We start from the raw sequence: 18,612 nt of genomic DNA, 5'->3' as shown, positions 1-18,612 counted from the left end.
TCTATAAGGTTGTGGAAACTTTTTCCTAACAGACGCATTTTAAAAACTTTAAGAGGAAATTCGAAAGGAAAAATTCAAAAGAATAATATCTACTAGCGATGGACTTAGACTTGGATTGTTACCGGCTTTGAAATAGTTGATTAAGTTATTTTAAGAGGTTCTGAATACAGGGTGGAGTAATACTGTGAAGTTCCCATCTGGAACACAAAGAGACGACCTCTTAAAACTCAAAACATTTGTAGCCTGTGTGAGCTTCACTGCCTTAGTGCTATGAACTGAAACTTACGAGATTGATAAGGTTGAAGACAAGGTAAACATGCACACCCAAACACCGGAAGAAACAGATAATGAAAAGCCTTTTCCCATGCTGAAAGATTGGCTAGAACAGCGGTAGGTAAGCGATTGATTATAAAGTTAGTGGATACAAATGCATCCCGCCAAAAGCGTTAGGCCATGGATGGTTAGGTAAGGATTGCAAGACTAGTCTCAACGATATGGTGATGCTTTCGCTCCACACCACCAGCACCATGAACACTAACTTTTGAATTCAAGGGAAACTCTTAACTCGAAGTTGATGCTTTAATCTTGTAATAAATTTGTACGAAAATGCATAGACAATGTGGGTTTTGAGAATGAGATTTGAAGAGGGTTAAGGTATTTGTAGCAAATTTTTGTATGTTTATGTTGAAACACAATGGACAAGATTATGCAACCACAAAGTGAAGTAATAACATTATATTTCTATAAGTGGAGTAGCCTTAAAAGTCTATAATCCCTGGAGGCCACATTTTGTTAATTATAAAGTATTGACAATGCTGGAATTCACTTTATTAGATTATTTATGATAATTTTATATTGGTTTTGTTGGATATGGCCTACCAAAATGGTTTGTATTTTGATGTGAAAATGAAATGGATGTGTTAGGTAGGATTTGAAATCTCATCATGTTGTCCAAAGACTTTTGTAAGTTTCGTCTCCGTCTCTCTTATTTGCATATAAAATAAGTTTATTGTAACTTTAACTAACTAATCCATTTTACAGCTAAGTCACGAAAATTGATTGTTGCTCGTTAAAATAAGTATAATTTTATACATATATTTTCGACTCATAAGCTATTTAAATTCACTCCAGAATAGTGTTTAACTAAAAACGAAAGATTTTACGTTTAGAATCTTCATTTTTTAATTATGGTATTTTTATAATAAAACTTTTATCCATAATAATTATTAATCTATTTGGTAGTTATTTTTGCATAAATCAATATATAAAATAATAACAAATCACAACATACAATACATTTGTGGCTCATATTAAAAATTAAAAAAAAAAACTAATTTACCATTTATTATTTTTATTTATTTATTTTTTTAGAGACAAAAATATATTTAATAATGAGTTTTCTTTTTAAACTCAATCCTACAGCCACATATTGCATGGGATTGGAAACAAGAATTCAAACTCAATCCTACGCCCATTCTTCTTCTGCTTCATCTTCCTCATCAACATCCTCCAATCCTCACATTCCGCCATTGGCGATTCTCGAGCAAGCTCTTAGTCTCTTCGAATGTTCTAACCTTCAAAGAACCAAATACTGACGTGGCATTCGCCTGCTTGCTGATCATCCGAGCAGCATAACACGGAATCTTGTGCTTCAACTTAATTCTGCAGCAAGCAAATAGCAAGCAATCCATCAAGCTCTCTTTAGCCAATCCCATCATATCATAAGCCTGTGATCTTCTCCACAGGCTTCGACTGTGAGGACTCCCCTGTTTTGATAAACACAGAGCTCGAGTTGTGTCACTAATGGCGGATTGTGGGTTTCTCAGTAGAAGAAAACATTGAGCTCTGTTGCTATAAAGCACTATTCTCTGTTTTCTCATTTTGGGTATACTTATATTCAATGCTTCTGTGTATTTCATTGTAGCTTTTTCAATCTCTCCGTTTCTAAATTTGTGATTCCCCTGTTTTTTTAGAATACCCACCAAGAGTTTCCTCTTTTTCACCTCTTTCTCGGACATCAATTTCTCTCTCCTCTTCTTCTCAACTTTTAACTCCCAGATTTCCTCTAAAGCTCTCTTGGCTCTCTCACTGTGCAGCTTCTGATTTCCATATTTGATTTTGTGATAATCTTGCAACAATGCTTGGGTTAAAGTGTCTCCCAATTTTGGTTTCTTTAATTCACTGCCGTTTTCCAGCTCTACCAAATCGACAAGAGACAAAACAGAGGTTTCGAGTACTCTGTGTCGGGTTTCTGGGTCTTTGATCAAACTCAATAGGCATTCAATTGCCATAACCTGCCGTTCATCTGAGGATCTTGCAAGAACACACAGTGATTTCAAGACTTGTTCTAAATCTGCCACTATTTTTCTTCCGGGCTCTGTTTTACACAGAGTTTTCAGAAGCCCAATTCCAGCAGGGGCTTCTGGGTTCATTAATCCACCCCAAATTTGACACAAATTCTTCAAGAAATCCCTTTTACAGAGTAAATTCAAATGTCTCTCTTTACGAGCGAAGCAATTAAGAAGGTAAACAGACCAACACTGCGTTTGAATGGCCCATTCCTCTGCTTTTCTGTTCTCAATTTCTACCCCTCCGAGGCCTCTGGTGAGCAAATTTCGTTGATATTTCAACCTCTGTTTTAGACGGAAGAATTGTCTGTAAACATTTTCGACAAATATGGAAGAAATTTCCATTGCCAATTCCACGACCTCACCTCCAATTTCAGCTACTGATTCGAATGTCTTTTCATGGCTTGCCAGATGTCCAAGAGCTCGAACTGCCACTCTCTGCTCAACCCAGCTGATTTTTCCTTTCAAAAGCTCCATTAATGGCGGAATTACACCAGATTCGACAGCAATTTCAGCAAATTCAGCTCTGTTCATGACATAAGACCCAATAATATGAGCAGCATAGTAAGGAATATAAACGTTCTGATCTCTAAGCAACCATTCCCTATCACTAATTCCTCTGCAAATAAGCTTTGCCATGCACTCGAAAATCCCAAGCTCAGGAAACTCCGGGTTATTGGGTCGAGTCATGGCGATGCTCCAGAGCCCACTCAATGCAAGAACGGACTCACGATCATCTCTCGTAGGCAATTCTTTGAAGTATTCGGTAATTTTGAGTGTTCTGAGAACTGGGTCGGGTTCGTTCATCATGCAGAAGAAGCAGAAAGGGAGGGCAATGTCAGGTGATCTAATGGGATGATCTTTTTTAGGCCCTTCCGCCATTAGAGAGGATTAAGGGACACGAAGGGGTTTGGAGAAGCTCAAGACTTGCTCTGAAATTTAAAGAGAGAAAAGGGAGAGTGTGAGTGGTCCACCTTATTGCATCAAAATTAAAAAATAAACTTTAATTTAATTATAGATGTTTATGAACTAAAAGAATATTTTGCACTAAGAATTGCTAAATCTTTGTATTATATCTCATTTTAAAATGAAAATTTTGTAAAGAGATAAATATGAATTAAGAAGTAATACACGCCTATACTTTGCATGTACAACATATGTATGATTTTCAAAGGTTAAAGTTGACCAATGGGCTATCATCCCACAATGTTCTATCCTTATTTTACACTAACCATAACTTTTTTTTTTTAAAAAAAAACATAATTCTTGAAAATTTAACGGATGTCCCACCTTGGTTGAGGAGGAGAACAAACCATGGTGTGGAAACCTTTCCTAGCAGACGCATTTTAAAACCTTGAGGGGAAGCCCGAACGGAAAATCCCAAAGAGGACAATATCTACTAGCGGTGGATTTGAGCCGTTACAAATGGTATCAGAACCAGACATCGAACGATGTGTCAGCCTTCTCGCTGTTCCCCAAAGGGGGTAGACACGAGGCGGTGTGCCAGTAAGGACGCTGGGCCCCAAAGGGAGGTGGTTCGGGGGTAAACACAAAGTGGTGTGCCAGTAAGAACTGTGATGTCACACATTGGTTAGGAGGAGAATAAACCACCATTTATAAGGGTGTGGAAACCTTCCCATAGCCCAAATAAAACGCATATCTGTGTGGTGGATTTGGGCCGTTACATTAAACTTATTATTGAAAATAGTATTTATATAGATATATATATATATTCCATTAAAGCATATATAAAATAAAAGACAAAATTATTTATATTTAGTAAATCTATAAAAACCCTATTTAATATATATATTTAAAAGTTGGAATATGAACTTTTTTGGGTTAGTTCATACAAATTTTGGATTGGGTCATCTAATTGTAATAGATTCATTTTTCAGATGTTTGGTACAACCGTTAGATTAAAAAAAGGACAGATAACTCCTAACCTTGAGTTCAATGTACCCACCATACAAACATGTAGACAAAGAAGAATAAGAATTATTATACTTCAACTTTGGTTTTATATTTTATTTTATGGACTATAATCCATATAAAAGGTAGGAAATAAATAAATAAGAATGAGACAAAGCTCGTGAGAGAAATGAGAGTTGTAATAATGAATTTTATCTTATACTAATGTGAGTAAAATTTAAAAGTGAGTTTGATATAACTTTAAAAGGATGAATCTAAAAAAAAGTTAAATTAAGATTAAAAAAATAAAAAAAGAAAAAAAAGCAAAGCAATTCCTTAATAAATTAATATATATATATATATATAGTCAGGTATGATGGGGTTGGGTCTCAAGAAAATGCGGCTGCATGCACTTTTAACACACTAACCATAGGCATTACCATGTTACCCTGATTATTATTAAGTTCTTATTCCGTAGATTTTTTATTTAGAAAAAAGCTTAGAGGAACGAAATAAAAATGTGTACTTTTAAGCTAACGTTCATAGTTCATGTACTTATTTTAAAATTATAAAGTTAAGAGATCAATGTTTGTATCCACTTGTTCGTTCACTCTTGGTTGGTGATCTAGGCACTGAAGTGAATGTAAGACCATAATTTAGCTATAATACGTCCAAAGTAAACCAAGTAATCGAAAATATCTCACAAAATAAATTGTCAATAGGCTCAGATTATTATAAAAATCAATATTTAAATACAATCGAGGTATTAATACGAGATGTTCAAAGTAGGAACAAATGAAAACAAATAAAAATTTTCTTATATTTTAAATTACTCTTTTAATATTATATTAGAGACTTACATTTTAATAATAACATAATTTATGATGAATTATAGAATAATAAAAACCTGCCCTTCTCTCGACTAACAAAAGAACATCAACAGAGTCTGGAGTTACGGAGAGAGGAAGACAAATAAATGGGCCAAAATAATAACTTGTCATGTCCATTGGGCTCATTTTATGGGCCGAAGTTCTGTATGAAGATCAGTTGATCCAGTCCAGTTAAGGCCCAAAACTGCATCGTTTAAAAAAAATAAAAAAGAATTAATAACATAATGTCATTAATAGATTATATATATAGACTTTGTCGTATGCCGTGGAATAGGGCAATTTTAGAAATACACGCATATATATATATATATATATATATATATATATATATATATATATATGTATATAAGGAAGAATATAAATATGGTATTTTTATTATTAAAAAGAAAAAAGAAAAAGAAACATGAATAGAAATATAGTCTTCCTTTTTTCTTTTTTGGAAAAAGTCGGGCGGTGGGAGTGGCAGAAAACAAATTCAGGCGACTGCTGGTAAATTTCCCCGCAATAATTGACGCGACAGTTCACGTGGCCAACTGTTATTGGATTGTCGAAATTGGCAAGGGACCCACTCTCAATCATCCAGCTGTATCCAGTCCCTCTCTCCTTCAAACTAAATTATTGGATCCTAAACCGCGTAACTAATCCTCATTTAGCTGACGTGGCTTTTTCGGTATTCACATGCCACCGAATTTCATAACTTAATTTTAATTTAATTTTTTATAATTTTATTTACTCATTCTCATTTGTTTATACCTAAAAAAGAGAGGAAAAGAAACACTAATGGGCTTTCGACCGTGCTTAAATCTCCCGTATTATACCGTTTTTTTTGTTTGATTCCCTACGTGGGCCCTTCTTTTCGCACCCAACGGCTAGTACAGGCCCATTAATAGTGGGCCCCATTTGTCTTACAGGTTCTGTTGTCTTTTCTTTTTTTTTTTTTTTAATTTTTTTTTTTTTTTTTTTTTTTTTTNTTTGAGGTGTTATTTACTGGTCTATATATACACTATTACACCTCGGGCCTTGGATGCATCCACTTCATCATCTACACACGCTCACTCAGTAGACATGGGGAGACAATCTGTGATCGCACTCGTTCTGATCTGTGCTGTCGTTGCCGGTGTCGGTGGTCAGTCTCCTGCTGCCGCTCCGACTACTACTCCGGCGACTCCCGCGCCTGTAGCAGCGAAGTATCCACCTCCAGCAGCATCTCCTGTTGTGCCACCGACAAATTCATCTCCCGCTGCCGCTCCCCAGAAGCCGGTCACTCCAGCACCGGTATCTACGCCACCAGTAGTCGCCCCAGTGGCCTCTCCGCCGGCTAGTACCCCTCCAACTGCTTCCGTTCCGGCTAGCTCTCCACCAGCTGCTTCCGTTCCGGCTAGCTCCCCGCCAGCTACCGTTCCAGCAAGCTCTCCGCCGGTTCCAGTTCCGGCCAGTTCTCCACCGGTTCCAGTTCCGGAAAGCTCTCCTCCAGTACCAACTCCGATCGAATCTCCTCCCGCTCCCGAAACTGCTCCTCCTGCTCCGGTCGCATCACCTCCCGCTGAGGTCCCGTCGCCGGCGCCTAGCAAGAAGAAATCGAAGAAGCACAAAGCACCAGCTCCTTCTCCGGCATTGCTTGGTCCACCTGCTCCACCCTCTGAAGCACCAGGAGGAAGTGAGGAAGGTCCTTCCCCCGCCCCTTCACTGGACGACAAGGTAATTAAATTTTCACCCAAATCTCTGCATTTACCGCCTAAATATTTACCCGCATTGTCAATCAGCTCAAGATCTACAACATCCCTAAAAAAAATCCGCCATTATCAATATCCACAGCCAAGATCTCTCTATAATTTGGATAAAAATGGCACATCTTAGCGCTCTTAGGGCTGTGTCAATGGCCGCATTTGCTGTCCTCGATAACAGAGTGACCAAGCCTAACGCAACGCGCCACCGACACGCGTGGCTCTAGCGCGTAGGAGCGCCTTGAGTTGAGACAATTACCTTAGTTGAGTACAAGATTAACCCAAGATTAAAAAAACACGGCAAGAAAAGGAATCAAAATGTCAGAATGTCAGATCACAGAGCACTCGAGAGTATTAAATGTCCGTCCAGTTCTTTATCAGATCAAACACGTTTAAAAAATAAATTGTCTGCAGCTTTTGAACATGCAGTTTCTGTATCTCTTCAAATTAATATGATTAAATAATAGTTTAATATTTATAACGCCCTGGATCTGTTTTTTTGTTGCAGAGTGGAGCTGAAGCGTTGAGGAAGAACATGCAGAAGGTGGTCGGAAGCCTGGCTCTGGGATTTTCCGCCGCCGTCTTCAGCTTCATGTTCTAGAGAGAGTTTGTGATCGTGCTTCATTTATTATATTTAATCCTTTTTTTGTTAAAATTTCCGCCACCGTACTCTATCGGAAGAGGTGCTTTATAATATTCTTCATTGAATTGATTGATGAAATTTGATTTACGAAATTGATGAGCCCTGGGGGCGTTTGATTTGATGATGAACACATTTTGGATGGAGATGGGGAAATCTTTTATTATTACATTTTGATTGGATGGATCCTTTTGTGTTCTGTAATTAATTATCTTCCATTTCTTCTTCCCATCATTTACTGTTAATTTAATTATAACAAATTAAATTATGTGGAAATCAAGTAATTATAAACTTAAATCATTATAAAGCAGTAGGCCACCGACAGGATGAGTGAAGTGATAGACTGCTTTATTTTTTTTATTCTTTATTTTTTTTTGGTTCTGTATTTGACATATATGATCCATGAGATCTGAAGGATACGATGTTTGGTGGCGCATCTGAAATTAATTTTGTGGTTGGGAATTACCATAAATACCATTATAATTTATGAATAATTTTGAACATGCGTGGGGGCTAATTTTGTTTATCTTTATTTTTAAGTTGATTTGCTGTTATAATTATCATTTTATTATTTTAAAACAATTATGAATTTAATTTAATAGAAGGGTTAATGAGCCATAAACTCGATTATGATTTTAGGGCTTTGAAACTTTGTTTTATAAACATATTTGATATATTCTTTTTACTTTATTCTGTCCTTTCGTCTAATGGGTTCTTGTTTTGTTTGATAAAGCTTTCATACATTGTGGATCATATTTCGCCCGACATGTCTTGAGAGCTGGAAAAAAATCGTACTGGTTCACTGAACAAGGCTATTCAATTTTTTCTTTTCTATCATTTGAATAAAAAATATGTACTATAAAAAAAAAGAATATGGCTTCAAACCCAAATTTAAAAAGTAAACTAGCTCGAGAACTTGTTGTGTTACTGTGCTTTAGATTATTTACATGTAAGGGACATACGCTTTTAAGCACATTGAACTATCGATTGGTAAAATTATAAATTTGGGAGGTCTACTTGAATCATAAAGCTATAATGAAATATAAGATCATATAATGTTAACGATTCAAACTTCTAACCTTTTGGTCGAATATATAATATCTGACCCATTCTCCAAGAGAGAGAAATGGGAGTGTGGTCTTTGGGCCATGCTTTTGCGTGCTTTTCCCATGGCTAAGAAGAAGATATTCGTATGAGCAAATCAAAGCAAGAAAGACAAGACAAAAGATATGATGTAATAAGATAGCATTTCAACTTCCATACTAAGGAAAGAATCCAATCCAACCTTCAACTTCAATATAATCCTTGCTTTGAAATTTGGAATAACCGTCTGAATAAAGTTGTGAGCTTCTTTAGTCATTTAATGCTACAATAGAGTCCTTCGATTATCTTTAGGATCACCCTATCAAACTTGATCAAATTTACTAGGAACTATTCCAATTTTCAAGTTTTCAAGTAATCAAAGTTCTATCCTTTAAATATGCTTTAGAAATACTTGCTATGTTGGGCATGTTTACGTTTTCATAGATTTAACTACTCTAAGCTTTTAACTAAGTCAGTTGAAGTAGAACAGAACCGATTCAGATTGAAAAACTTTAAAATTTGAACCAAACTGAACCAAAACTTTAAGAACTTTAATCGGTTCAGTTCAGCTTGTCAGTCCGATTATGTTCTCCCCTAGCCTAGAAAAAAAAAAAGCAGAACAGAATAGAAAATAGACAAAAACAATAATAAAAATAATAATAAATAACTACATCACCTTGGGAAGATCATCGGTTTGGACTTCCTAAAGGAGGCTGCTATTTAGGGTCGACCCAACTAACTCGACTAAAAAATGACATAAACCGACCGACCCAAGTCGGTTCAGTCTGTTCTGGTCTTTACCGATCTCATACCCCTAAGATAGATGAAGGAAGAGAGATTAGGGTACAGGGAGGAGTTTCAGGAAAAATCAAAGAAATAAAGTTGAGTTCTAATGATAAGTGAAAATTTGAACTTCACTTGCTAATATCTTAGTCAGTGTGGCATCTCAAACTTACTCTTGAACCAAAATCAAGTAGTTTTCTCTTTACAATATAGCATTAGTACAAAAGTACACAAAGTTTGAAGTGATCTAGCATTATTTATATCCTTCATAGATCGTCAAAAACAGCTCAATTTTATATTGATAACATAACATGAAGTACAGAATCTTACATGTACTCACACGCAAAGGTTCATTTAAAATGAAGAAATACAGAAAGTACAATAATTGAAAACGTCCCATTTTATATTTCTCAATTGTGGAATCCAGAGTGGGGGAAGAAAGAGCTCAAGCCTATATATACAATTTCAACTACTCCATATATTTCTCAGTTGCTAAGAATTACCACTTAGTTCTTATGGGTTTGTTCAGCTTAAAAAAATTTAGTTCACAGCATAATATAACATAGAATTAGTTCAAGCTCTTTTCCAAACAGAAAAAGGGTTCAAATTCAGATTTGTAGAACAGGAAAAAATGTAGTTTTCATCCCTAAAGCTTACTTCATTTCAAATTTGATCACTAAAGATTTCTATTTTCAATAAGTTGAATGGGCATTTGATAGATTGAAAGCCTCCTAACTAATCCACGTTCAGATCAATACATCAGAAACACATTCCCATTACCCCCATAAAATACACTGCACAAGGACACAAAAAGAAGCTGCTAGTGACCTTCCTAAGGAACATATACAAAAAAAAAAAAAAAAANTACCTAAACCATGCTTCTTTACACTTTAGTTCGAGCTGTAAACCATTCTTAAAACATTTTTCCATGCCTTTCCCTCATGGGTCATCCAACTGATTCAAGCCCCACTTTTCAATTCTTTACGGACCTATTCCTCCCTCTCTCATTCCAGTCCTCCACTTACTAAGTCTATAAATATCAGATAGAAAGTAATGAAAAGTCAGTAGAACACTAACCTTAAAACAAAAGGAGAAAGATGAAGTCTGGTTCTCTCAGTTTGGTTCTTGTTTCATTGATTCTGAGCTCCTTCCTCCTCCAACATGCCATTGCTGATTCCTCTGCAACCTATGCTCCAAGTAAGACAAATGCTTTACCATTAATATCAATACTATTAGCAATGAAGATATAACCCTTCATTCATCCAAGAGAATAACTGATTTATTGTTTTTCCTTTTTTTTTTTTTTTTTTTTTTTTTTGGAAGGTTTTTGTGATTCAAAATGTGGGGCAAGATGTTTGAATGCAGGGGTGAAGGACAGGTGTCTTAAGTATTGTGGACTCTGCTGCCAACAATGTAAGTGTGTGCCCTCTGGAACCTATGGAAACAAGTCAGAATGTCCTTGCTACAGAGACAAGTTGAACTCCAAGGGAAAATCTAAATGCCCTTGATTTTATTTTTCATTTAATTTTCCTCCCTTGAAATCTGTCATGTTTTCACTTTTCAATCACTTGAATAAAATTCCTTTTCCCCTGCAGTTTCTTAAATGTAAGTGTGTCTGTGAGATGAACAAATAAATTCATTGAATCAGACTGAAACATATTAAAGCTAAGACCATTCAAGTGGAAGCTCTCTGATAAGTCCATATATAGTGGCATAGAATCAAACAGAAAAGGGCTTCCAGAATTAGGTGAATTTTTTCTCCCTAAAAGCAATAAAAAATAATACTTTGTGTCTGATGCTTCATCAGGAAGATGAATCGTCAACACTGAAAGATCTGTTCGACAAGGATCGAGATGCACAAGCACATCAGCTCGTGTTCATTTTGGTGCTTGAAATTTTAGATAAATAAGTTACCCATAAAACCTTTTTGATGGGACAAGGGGAAGAAAAAAATACATGCAAATACCAACAAAAAAGAGAGAGAGACAGAGAAATCCTAAAGCTCAGAACAACAACAAATCCTTCGTCTTGTACATTGGAATACCAATTTTTTAACATGAAACAATAAAAACTATCCTTCCTTTATTATACCCTCGTTTTTCTTTTCTTTTTGCACCAGTAATTACAGAGCAATAACCCATATGTACGCAACATCTGAACGTAAATACATTGATAAAACCCGAATATGCTGAAATATAAAAGATAGAAGAACTGCAAGATAACCTGAGTAATTCGAAGTACTAAAACCTCTGTTGTCTCAAGGTATCACTGAAGCCTAAACACTAAACAATTGCCCCTTCAAGACTCATTCTATTTATAACCAAACTCCACTAACAACTCCTTAGCTAAATACTAATATTCTCTTAATACACATTAATGTTTCCATTTCTATCCTAACAGCAATCCTATCGTACACCATGAACGCAATGGAAACAGCCAAACCTTGTTTAAGAATTAGTCACTTCCAGACTTTTAGCATTCTCATACGAGCTTATTTCTACTGAAGCAGCCAAGTAGTGCCCTAGCCTGCAAGTGGCCAAATTTTCCTTTTTAAAATCTATTGTGAATTTGGAATCATGGAAAACACAATTCAGTATAGTCATGTACCTTTTCCTTGGCCCTTGTTGTGCCTGATTGTGACAAAGCCACTAATGGTGGGACAGCTCCCTCTCGGATTGCCATGATGCAGAACCTACTGGAGATTGCACAAAGCCACAATAATGCAGCAGCTGCATACTCTTTTGCCCTGGCAGAACCTAACTCAACAGCGTCAACCAACAAAGGAATACCACCCTCGCGTACAATTTCAATCCTCCCTTCATCTATTGATGCAACATTTGCCAGAACAACCACTGCCTTCTCAACCATTCCAGCAGCTGGATCCATCAACTTCACAAGATGCTTGATAGATCCAGCCTCCACAATTTTAGCCTTGTTTTCGGAAAGCAATGACAAATTAAACAGAGCAGTGGCTGCATCTTTCTTTCCTCGAGGTGTGCCATCCCTCAACAAGTCAACCAGAGGCCCTATTGCCCCAGACCTCCCAATTTTAACCTGGTTATCCTCACATACTGAAAGACTACCAAGAGTAGCAGCTGAGTTTTCCTTTGCCTCTGGGCTACCAGTTTGAAGGACGTGAATCAAAGCTTCAATTGCATTGGCCTGAGCAATGATAATTTTGCAATTATTGTCAATTGACAAGTTCACAAGTGCTGTAACAGCATTCTCTTGAACTTGTGCGTCAGTGGAGTTTAGCAAATTGACTAAAAGGCTAATTGCCCCACAGTCCGAAATCACCCTCCGATTTTTCGCATTAAGCTTGGTAAGCAACCGCAGTTCAGCTGTAGTAGTCCTTAGAGTTTCAAGTGTATGGCTCGACAAGTCTTCGACCAACTTTTCAACTATGGCTTTGGTGCATGTGTGATCAGCATTAACCTTTAGTACAGGAGAAGAAACCATTTCAGGAACAAATCTTTCAGATATTTAACTTTGAGCTTTTGTGATCAACATTTGAGGTAAGATTTTTAGTTCCCTTCAGCAGTACAATCAAAGTTGCGCCAGTCGATGACTCGGATTTTACCTTCCAAGTATCCTTAGTGTTAGCTATCAGCCCACTGCCACTTGGTAGCTTTGATTTTTTGCTTCCCTCACCTGTTGTCTGATATAACAAGTGAAGAATAAGGAATAGCTTGGTCAGAGGGAGGTCTAGTATCCAAGCAGTTTATGAAGAATCCACAAGCAAGTGGAATGCAAATGAAAGCACGAAGAAACCAGTCTTGAACTTGTAATTTACAAATTACAGTCTCGTATTCGTTAATTGTAGAGTAGAGACCATCATATGAAACTACTACGAATTAACAACTTTCTCGAATAAAGCTTCAAAGTTCACATACCTTCTTCAACTTTTAATAACGTTTCAAAACACTTTTCTTCTAAAAGATCCCATAAATCATCAATCAATAAGTCAAGAAAATATGAAGTTGAGAATATCATAATCCATTCCTCGATCAGTTTTGCTAACAGCCTTTTGGTTATAGTTTTTTTTTTTCTTTTTCTTATCAGAAAAAACAAAGACCCAAATCAAACGCACTTTCAACCCTGACATCACCATCACACCTAATTAAAAATTAGAAAGATCCTAACCCAGAGCGAGGGAGAGAATCAGAATCAAAATTTCTATCTCTGGAACCCAGAATATCATTCACATAAATGAAACGTGCAATCAAACAGATGGAGTACTTATCCGCAATAGCACGGAAATCATCAGAAGAGATAGCAAATAAGGACAGCTAATCCCAACTCCAACTTACTTAAAATGTTTCTTCACCTACTACCTCCTATGGTAATTATATCTAAACAACATCAAGTAGTCCCAAACTCATCTTATCTTCACATCAACGATTAAAATTCTAAAAAAGAAAAGAAACGTCCATAAGCAGAATCAATTTTCTCGCGTTTCAAAAACATATCAGACGAAACGTTTGACGACTCGATTATAGCAGCATAGATAAGATTTTGAGATAATGAAGTTCATATTTCGACGCAGCCAAAGCAGATAACAAAAGAGGGAAAAACTGCAAAAAAAAGAAAAGAAAAGAAAAGAAAAACAAGACGAAGGTAAAGAAATTCCTAAGAAATACCCAAATCAAACGAAATCCAGAGAATAGGGAGAATGTTTTGTTGTTAGAACTTTTTATGATGACTTCCTGAAATTCGTCTTAGTCTTCTTCTTCCCCTTCTTCTGAATGCCCTTTTCATACCAGCTTCTAAACTTTTTTCTTGAAAAACGGCTACAGATATACCATTGGATGTGATCGTTGATTATTTATGGTGGGTAAGATGCCGCCATTTCTCGGAGGGAATTCGGAGGCAACCACCTCCACCACACTATGATTTTTTTAAGGATTTGAGTTTTTGTCGTTATCTTCCATTTCTCTATTTTAATCTAAAAATGGAGCTCCGAATTCATCAAATTTTAGTAGGATATTTATTTTTGTAACCAAGCATGAAAAACGACTTGATGCAACATTCAGTCACACCCACAAAATCCGTGACTTTTTTTATTGGTCTATCACAAAAATATCATTTTGAAATAAATTACACAATATTATCTTATTCAATTAAATAACATAAATTTTTGTTTTAAAAATCGTTGTGTTTTTTTTTTTTTTTTTAATTTAGGAACCTTTTTTTTCATGTTTAAAATTTCGTATAAGTAATTTTAAAAAAATGGACAAATAATAAAAAGAAAGTAATTTAAACGAACTGTTTTGATTTCTGAATTTTACATAAAAATTATTTAAATTAGATTCTAAAATGGATCGAAATCAGGCAAGACTAGTTTAGAAAGTTACAAGCTTAGTGGAAAAGCATTCCTAATGGATTTACATCCAAATATTGGCTAGTGATACAGCACCCTTCTTGTCTGACTGAGTATTCATACTGTTGACATAGCATCAAATAATGGAGGATCAGTTGCTGTCTGTTGATGCTTAGGGTTCTGCTCTTGCTCATCTTCTTAGTTCTTGATATTATAGGCACAGCAACCATCAGCTACCTCCTAAAACAAGATGTCATAAATTTAACTACCCAGTAATTGTGGAGTACACAGTAATTAAAGGGAAATTACAATGAAGTAATTGATCCATGTCATCTATTAATGTAACCCAGTAGTTGGAAACTAAAAATCCAAGCCGGATGATTATTGGGATCAACGACATTACTTGAACATGATATATTCTATAGGTCGTACAATTGTGTTCTTCAGTTCTAAAAAGTATTGGGTTTAATGATATACATGATTCACGAGCTAACCCAAAAGATCAAAATTACAGGCAGTAAGTCTTTTATTCAATACATCTAGATGGAAAATTTCAAGTATGAAACAATCAAATTGAAACTTTAGTTGAAAATTGCTTGGCCTTTTTACTCTTTTTTTTTTTTTTTTTTTTAATGAGTTTTATTGCATTTCCATCATCTATTTGCAAATCAAGAAAATATTCTACACAGGTACCTGAAGTAGCGCTATTGTGGCATGAAAATTTATATGCCCCCTCAACAGCAGCGACATCCAGGGTTTATGTCACGGACGGTCACACATACTTCAAGATTAGTGGACTTCTTCAACATTACTATGCACATGCTTTCTGAAGAGGCTAAGCAGTGCCTGAGCCTGCAATGACAAGTTTAATTTTGAATTAATAATACTTTTCAAAGTTGAAATTATAGGAGAACAGAACCTATGACAGTGAGTACCTTATCCTTGGCCCTCGTAGTTCCAGATTGAGATAACGCCACTAAGGGTGGGATAATTCCTTCTTGGATAGCCATGATGCAAAATTTATTAGAGGATGAGCAGATCCGTAGTAGTGCAGCTGCTGCATTCTCTTTTCCTCTAGCAGAACCCAATTCAATAGCCTCGACCAACACAGGGATCCCACCACCCCTACCAATTTCAACCTTCCCCTCCTGGATTGTAGAAAGATTTGCTAGAACAGCAACTGTCTTGTCACCCATTCCAATTGATGGATCCATCAACTCCACAAGATGCTGTACAGCTCCAGCTTGCACAATCTTGACCTTGTTCTCTGGAAGCATAGACAGATAAAACAATGCAGTTGTTGCATCTTTCCTTCCCCTTGGAGTCCCATTCCCTAGTAGTTCAACCAGAGGCCCAATGGCCTCAGACCTCCCAATCTTTACCCTGTTTTCCTCCACCATAGCAAGGCTAAAGAAAGTGGCAGCTGCGTTCTCCTTAGCTTCAGGGGTTCCTGTACCAAGGACGTGAATTAGAGGTTCAATTACATCGGCCTGAGCAATGGCAATTCTGTTGTCTTCATAGATTGATAGGTTGAGAAGTGTTGTAACAGCATGCTCTTGAACTATTGCATCTGTAGAATATAGCAATTTAACCAAAAAGCTGATTGCTCCACGTTCTGTAATCATAATCCGGTTATCAGTATTAAGTTTCGCAAGACTTCGGAGTTCAGCTATTGCAGCTCTAATAGTTTCAAGTGAATTGCTATTCAAGTTCTCGACCAACTTCTGAACTCTGGCTTCAGCACTTCCTAAATCAGATCTGGGCTCAATCTCAGAAGAACAAACAACTTCAGGAAGTTTCTGTGGCTGTTGTCCAATTATACCACTTTTTCTTTCCACAGACAATCTGAGTGGAAATTGGGGTTCGACTTGTGAGAGGGATTGAGTCACAGAAACTGATGGCTCAGATCTTACTTTCTCAGAAGTATCCCTGGTGAAACTTGCTCGTCCAATTGATAACACAGGTGAAGCGGTGTCAGTTGTCTCTCTAGATATAATTTGTGCAAAAGTAGGATTAGCATTGGAGTCAGAGAAAACACCATCATGAACTTGAGATTTTTCATTGGACATGCAACTGGGAGGATCTTCTGAGCTTGTGACTGGCAACCCCCCATACAAACTTGAAATTTGTACCTTTCTGCTGAAATTTGATATTATATTAGTGTTTACTATTGGAACTGGGCTGCAGCTTCGGGATTTTTCTACTGTAATTATATGTTCATGCCTGTGAGTTCTGAGATGCATTTCATCAACATGTTCAGCTTCTCCTGTACTTTGAATTCGTTCATCATTCTCTTTCAACTTTTCAAGAGTCATAATTTCCATTAGAACCTGCTGGTTTAACTTCGAGCTTAGTTTGTCTAGAATTTTCACCAACAACTTTGTATTTGGTCCAACACTCTCTTATTGATCCTTCAGCACACATTTAATTATGGTGAATAGTTGCACATGCACGTGCCTCCCTATTCTGGGAAAATAACTGCAATCCATTAAAACGAGGTGAGGAGTCATAGGTTGAAATCATTTCTCACTAGAAATTCAATATAAAGATGCATAACCAACTACATGCATTCCAAGCCGGCATAATGAGATTTGATAGTCATCGACGGATGGTTCTCGCCAGAATAAAGCAAAATAAGTAGGAAATGGACCAGAAAATACGTGCAAAAACTCAATTAGTAATTTCAAAATAAAAGGAAAAAAAAAATGAAATTCCTCACTACCTCGAGAGATGTTGAGCCAACTACAAACAGAAACTTGTTCGTACGTAGACCCTAGCCGCAGGAACAGGTCCCTGTTTGATCTAAAGACCTGGAACACTAACGATTCTCTATGACCTAGAGAAATGCAAGAGAGAGCAGTTTTCAGAAGCAAGCATCGCTAACTAAGACTTCATTAGAAGTGTATTCCAATTTAATTATCCGTTCCAACGGCGATTCATGCCTCAGATCCACTTTCTTCTTCTTTACAAGAGAACTACGGTTCCATCTACAACAACACCAAAGTTTACGAGGAAACACAATTTTGGATATTCGATTCAATCAGAAGCATCATAGGAAACAACAGTACAAATGATCCGAAACTCGAGGATAAGACAAGAAAGGCGTAGGATAAACCAATTCCAAAGAAATGAAAGAAAACAACCAATCAAATGGGAAAAAAAAACCAAAACTACGAGGAAGGAGAAGAGAAAATTACCTGGAATACGATAGAAAAGCTAAGCGCGTCTAGTAGCCGCCATCACGGAGTTGGCGCAGAGTGCAGAGCATGAAGCGCAAGAATTGAGCTTCTTCCTTCCCGTGCGACTGAATGGATTGGTTATGCTTTTAAATTCCCTGGTCTCGCAGGAAGAGAATTAGAGTAAGGAATCAGGAAAACTATGAATCGTTTGAGAAACTTTTAGACGATTCTGAATTTGATTTGTTTTCGATGTCGAGAAATGTGATTAGGCCTCCTGGAAGATATTCCCTTGTCTCGCAAGAGGAGCATCGTTGACGGTATTTTCAACGCGTTCATATTCCGTGTAAATGAGGGATGGTTTGCACTAAATCGTATACGCTTCGGCTTTATTAGGTCCACACCAAGTCAAACGCTCAACAGCTCCCTTATCTACCCTTCGCGCTCCCGCCACGCGTCCATACAACTGAACGACCTGGCAACAGACCATTTACGTTTCCATTTCCATTTCTTTTTCCTATTTTCCTTTCAAAACAACTTGTAAAAAAAACAAGGGACTTTTATTTGTTATTTTTTAAATTTAATATAAATATAAATATAATATTAGAGACCAACTTGTGATATTTGACCAACATTAATATTCTTTTTATTAAATAACAATCCATAAATCTCTCGTCAGATGAGGCCCATTATAGCCGTGGGCTGGGCCCAGCTTGATCCAAAAAAAACCATTATAT

At 36.6% G+C, this 18,612-nt stretch overlaps 4 protein-coding genes across 6 annotated transcripts; 1 reads left to right on the top strand and 3 right to left on the bottom strand.

Moving 5' to 3' along the window:
- Positions 1-1,353: 1,353 nt before the first annotated feature.
- LOC111781755 lies at positions 1,354-3,319 on the bottom strand. The gene has a single exon (XM_023662447.1). It carries the CDS (start codon positions 3,228-3,230, stop codon positions 1,500-1,502), a length of 1,731 nt encoding a protein of 576 aa, XP_023518215.1. The 5' UTR covers positions 3,231-3,319; the 3' UTR covers positions 1,354-1,499.
- A 2,843-nt stretch (positions 3,320-6,162) lies between these two features.
- LOC111781211 (lysine-rich arabinogalactan protein 18-like) lies at positions 6,163-7,717 on the top strand. Its single transcript, XM_023661686.1, has 2 exons — positions 6,163-6,847; positions 7,382-7,717. Exons 1-2 carry the CDS (start codon positions 6,215-6,217, stop codon positions 7,472-7,474), a joined length of 726 nt encoding a protein of 241 aa, XP_023517454.1. The 5' UTR covers positions 6,163-6,214; the 3' UTR covers positions 7,475-7,717.
- A 3,675-nt stretch (positions 7,718-11,392) lies between these two features.
- On the bottom strand, positions 11,393-14,929 carry LOC111781668 (U-box domain-containing protein 4-like). The gene is made up of 5 exons (XM_023662354.1): positions 14,791-14,929; positions 14,020-14,096; positions 12,960-13,037; positions 11,987-12,814; positions 11,393-11,905 (listed from the first exon to the last, which is right to left on the bottom strand). Exons 1-5 carry the CDS (start codon positions 14,927-14,929, stop codon positions 11,861-11,863), a joined length of 1,167 nt encoding a protein of 388 aa, XP_023518122.1. The 3' UTR covers positions 11,393-11,860.
- LOC111781210 (U-box domain-containing protein 4-like) lies at positions 14,632-18,227 on the bottom strand. 3 transcript variants are annotated; one of them, XM_023661683.1, is made up of 5 exons: positions 17,897-18,227; positions 17,422-17,535; positions 15,635-17,177; positions 15,393-15,551; positions 14,632-14,939 (listed from the first exon to the last, which is right to left on the bottom strand). In XM_023661683.1, the coding sequence occupies exons 3-4, from the start codon at positions 17,021-17,023 to the stop codon at positions 15,489-15,491; spliced, it is 1,452 nt and encodes a 483-aa protein (XP_023517451.1). In that variant the 5' UTR covers positions 17,024-17,177; positions 17,422-17,535; positions 17,897-18,227; the 3' UTR covers positions 14,632-14,939; positions 15,393-15,488. The 3 variants fall into 3 exon arrangements, with proteins under 3 accessions (XP_023517451.1, XP_023517453.1, XP_023517452.1); XM_023661685.1 differs by having other exon boundaries at positions 14,632-14,932; XM_023661684.1 differs by lacking the exon at positions 17,422-17,535.
- Between the last annotated feature and the right edge of the window lie 385 nt (positions 18,228-18,612).

This window comes from Cucurbita pepo, chromosome LG19 (genome assembly GCF_002806865.2).
Source record: "Cucurbita pepo subsp. pepo cultivar mu-cu-16 chromosome LG19, ASM280686v2, whole genome shotgun sequence".
Lineage (NCBI taxonomy): Eukaryota > Viridiplantae > Streptophyta > Magnoliopsida > Cucurbitales > Cucurbitaceae > Cucurbita > Cucurbita pepo.
This window is presented reverse-complemented; position numbering and strand designations above follow the sequence as displayed.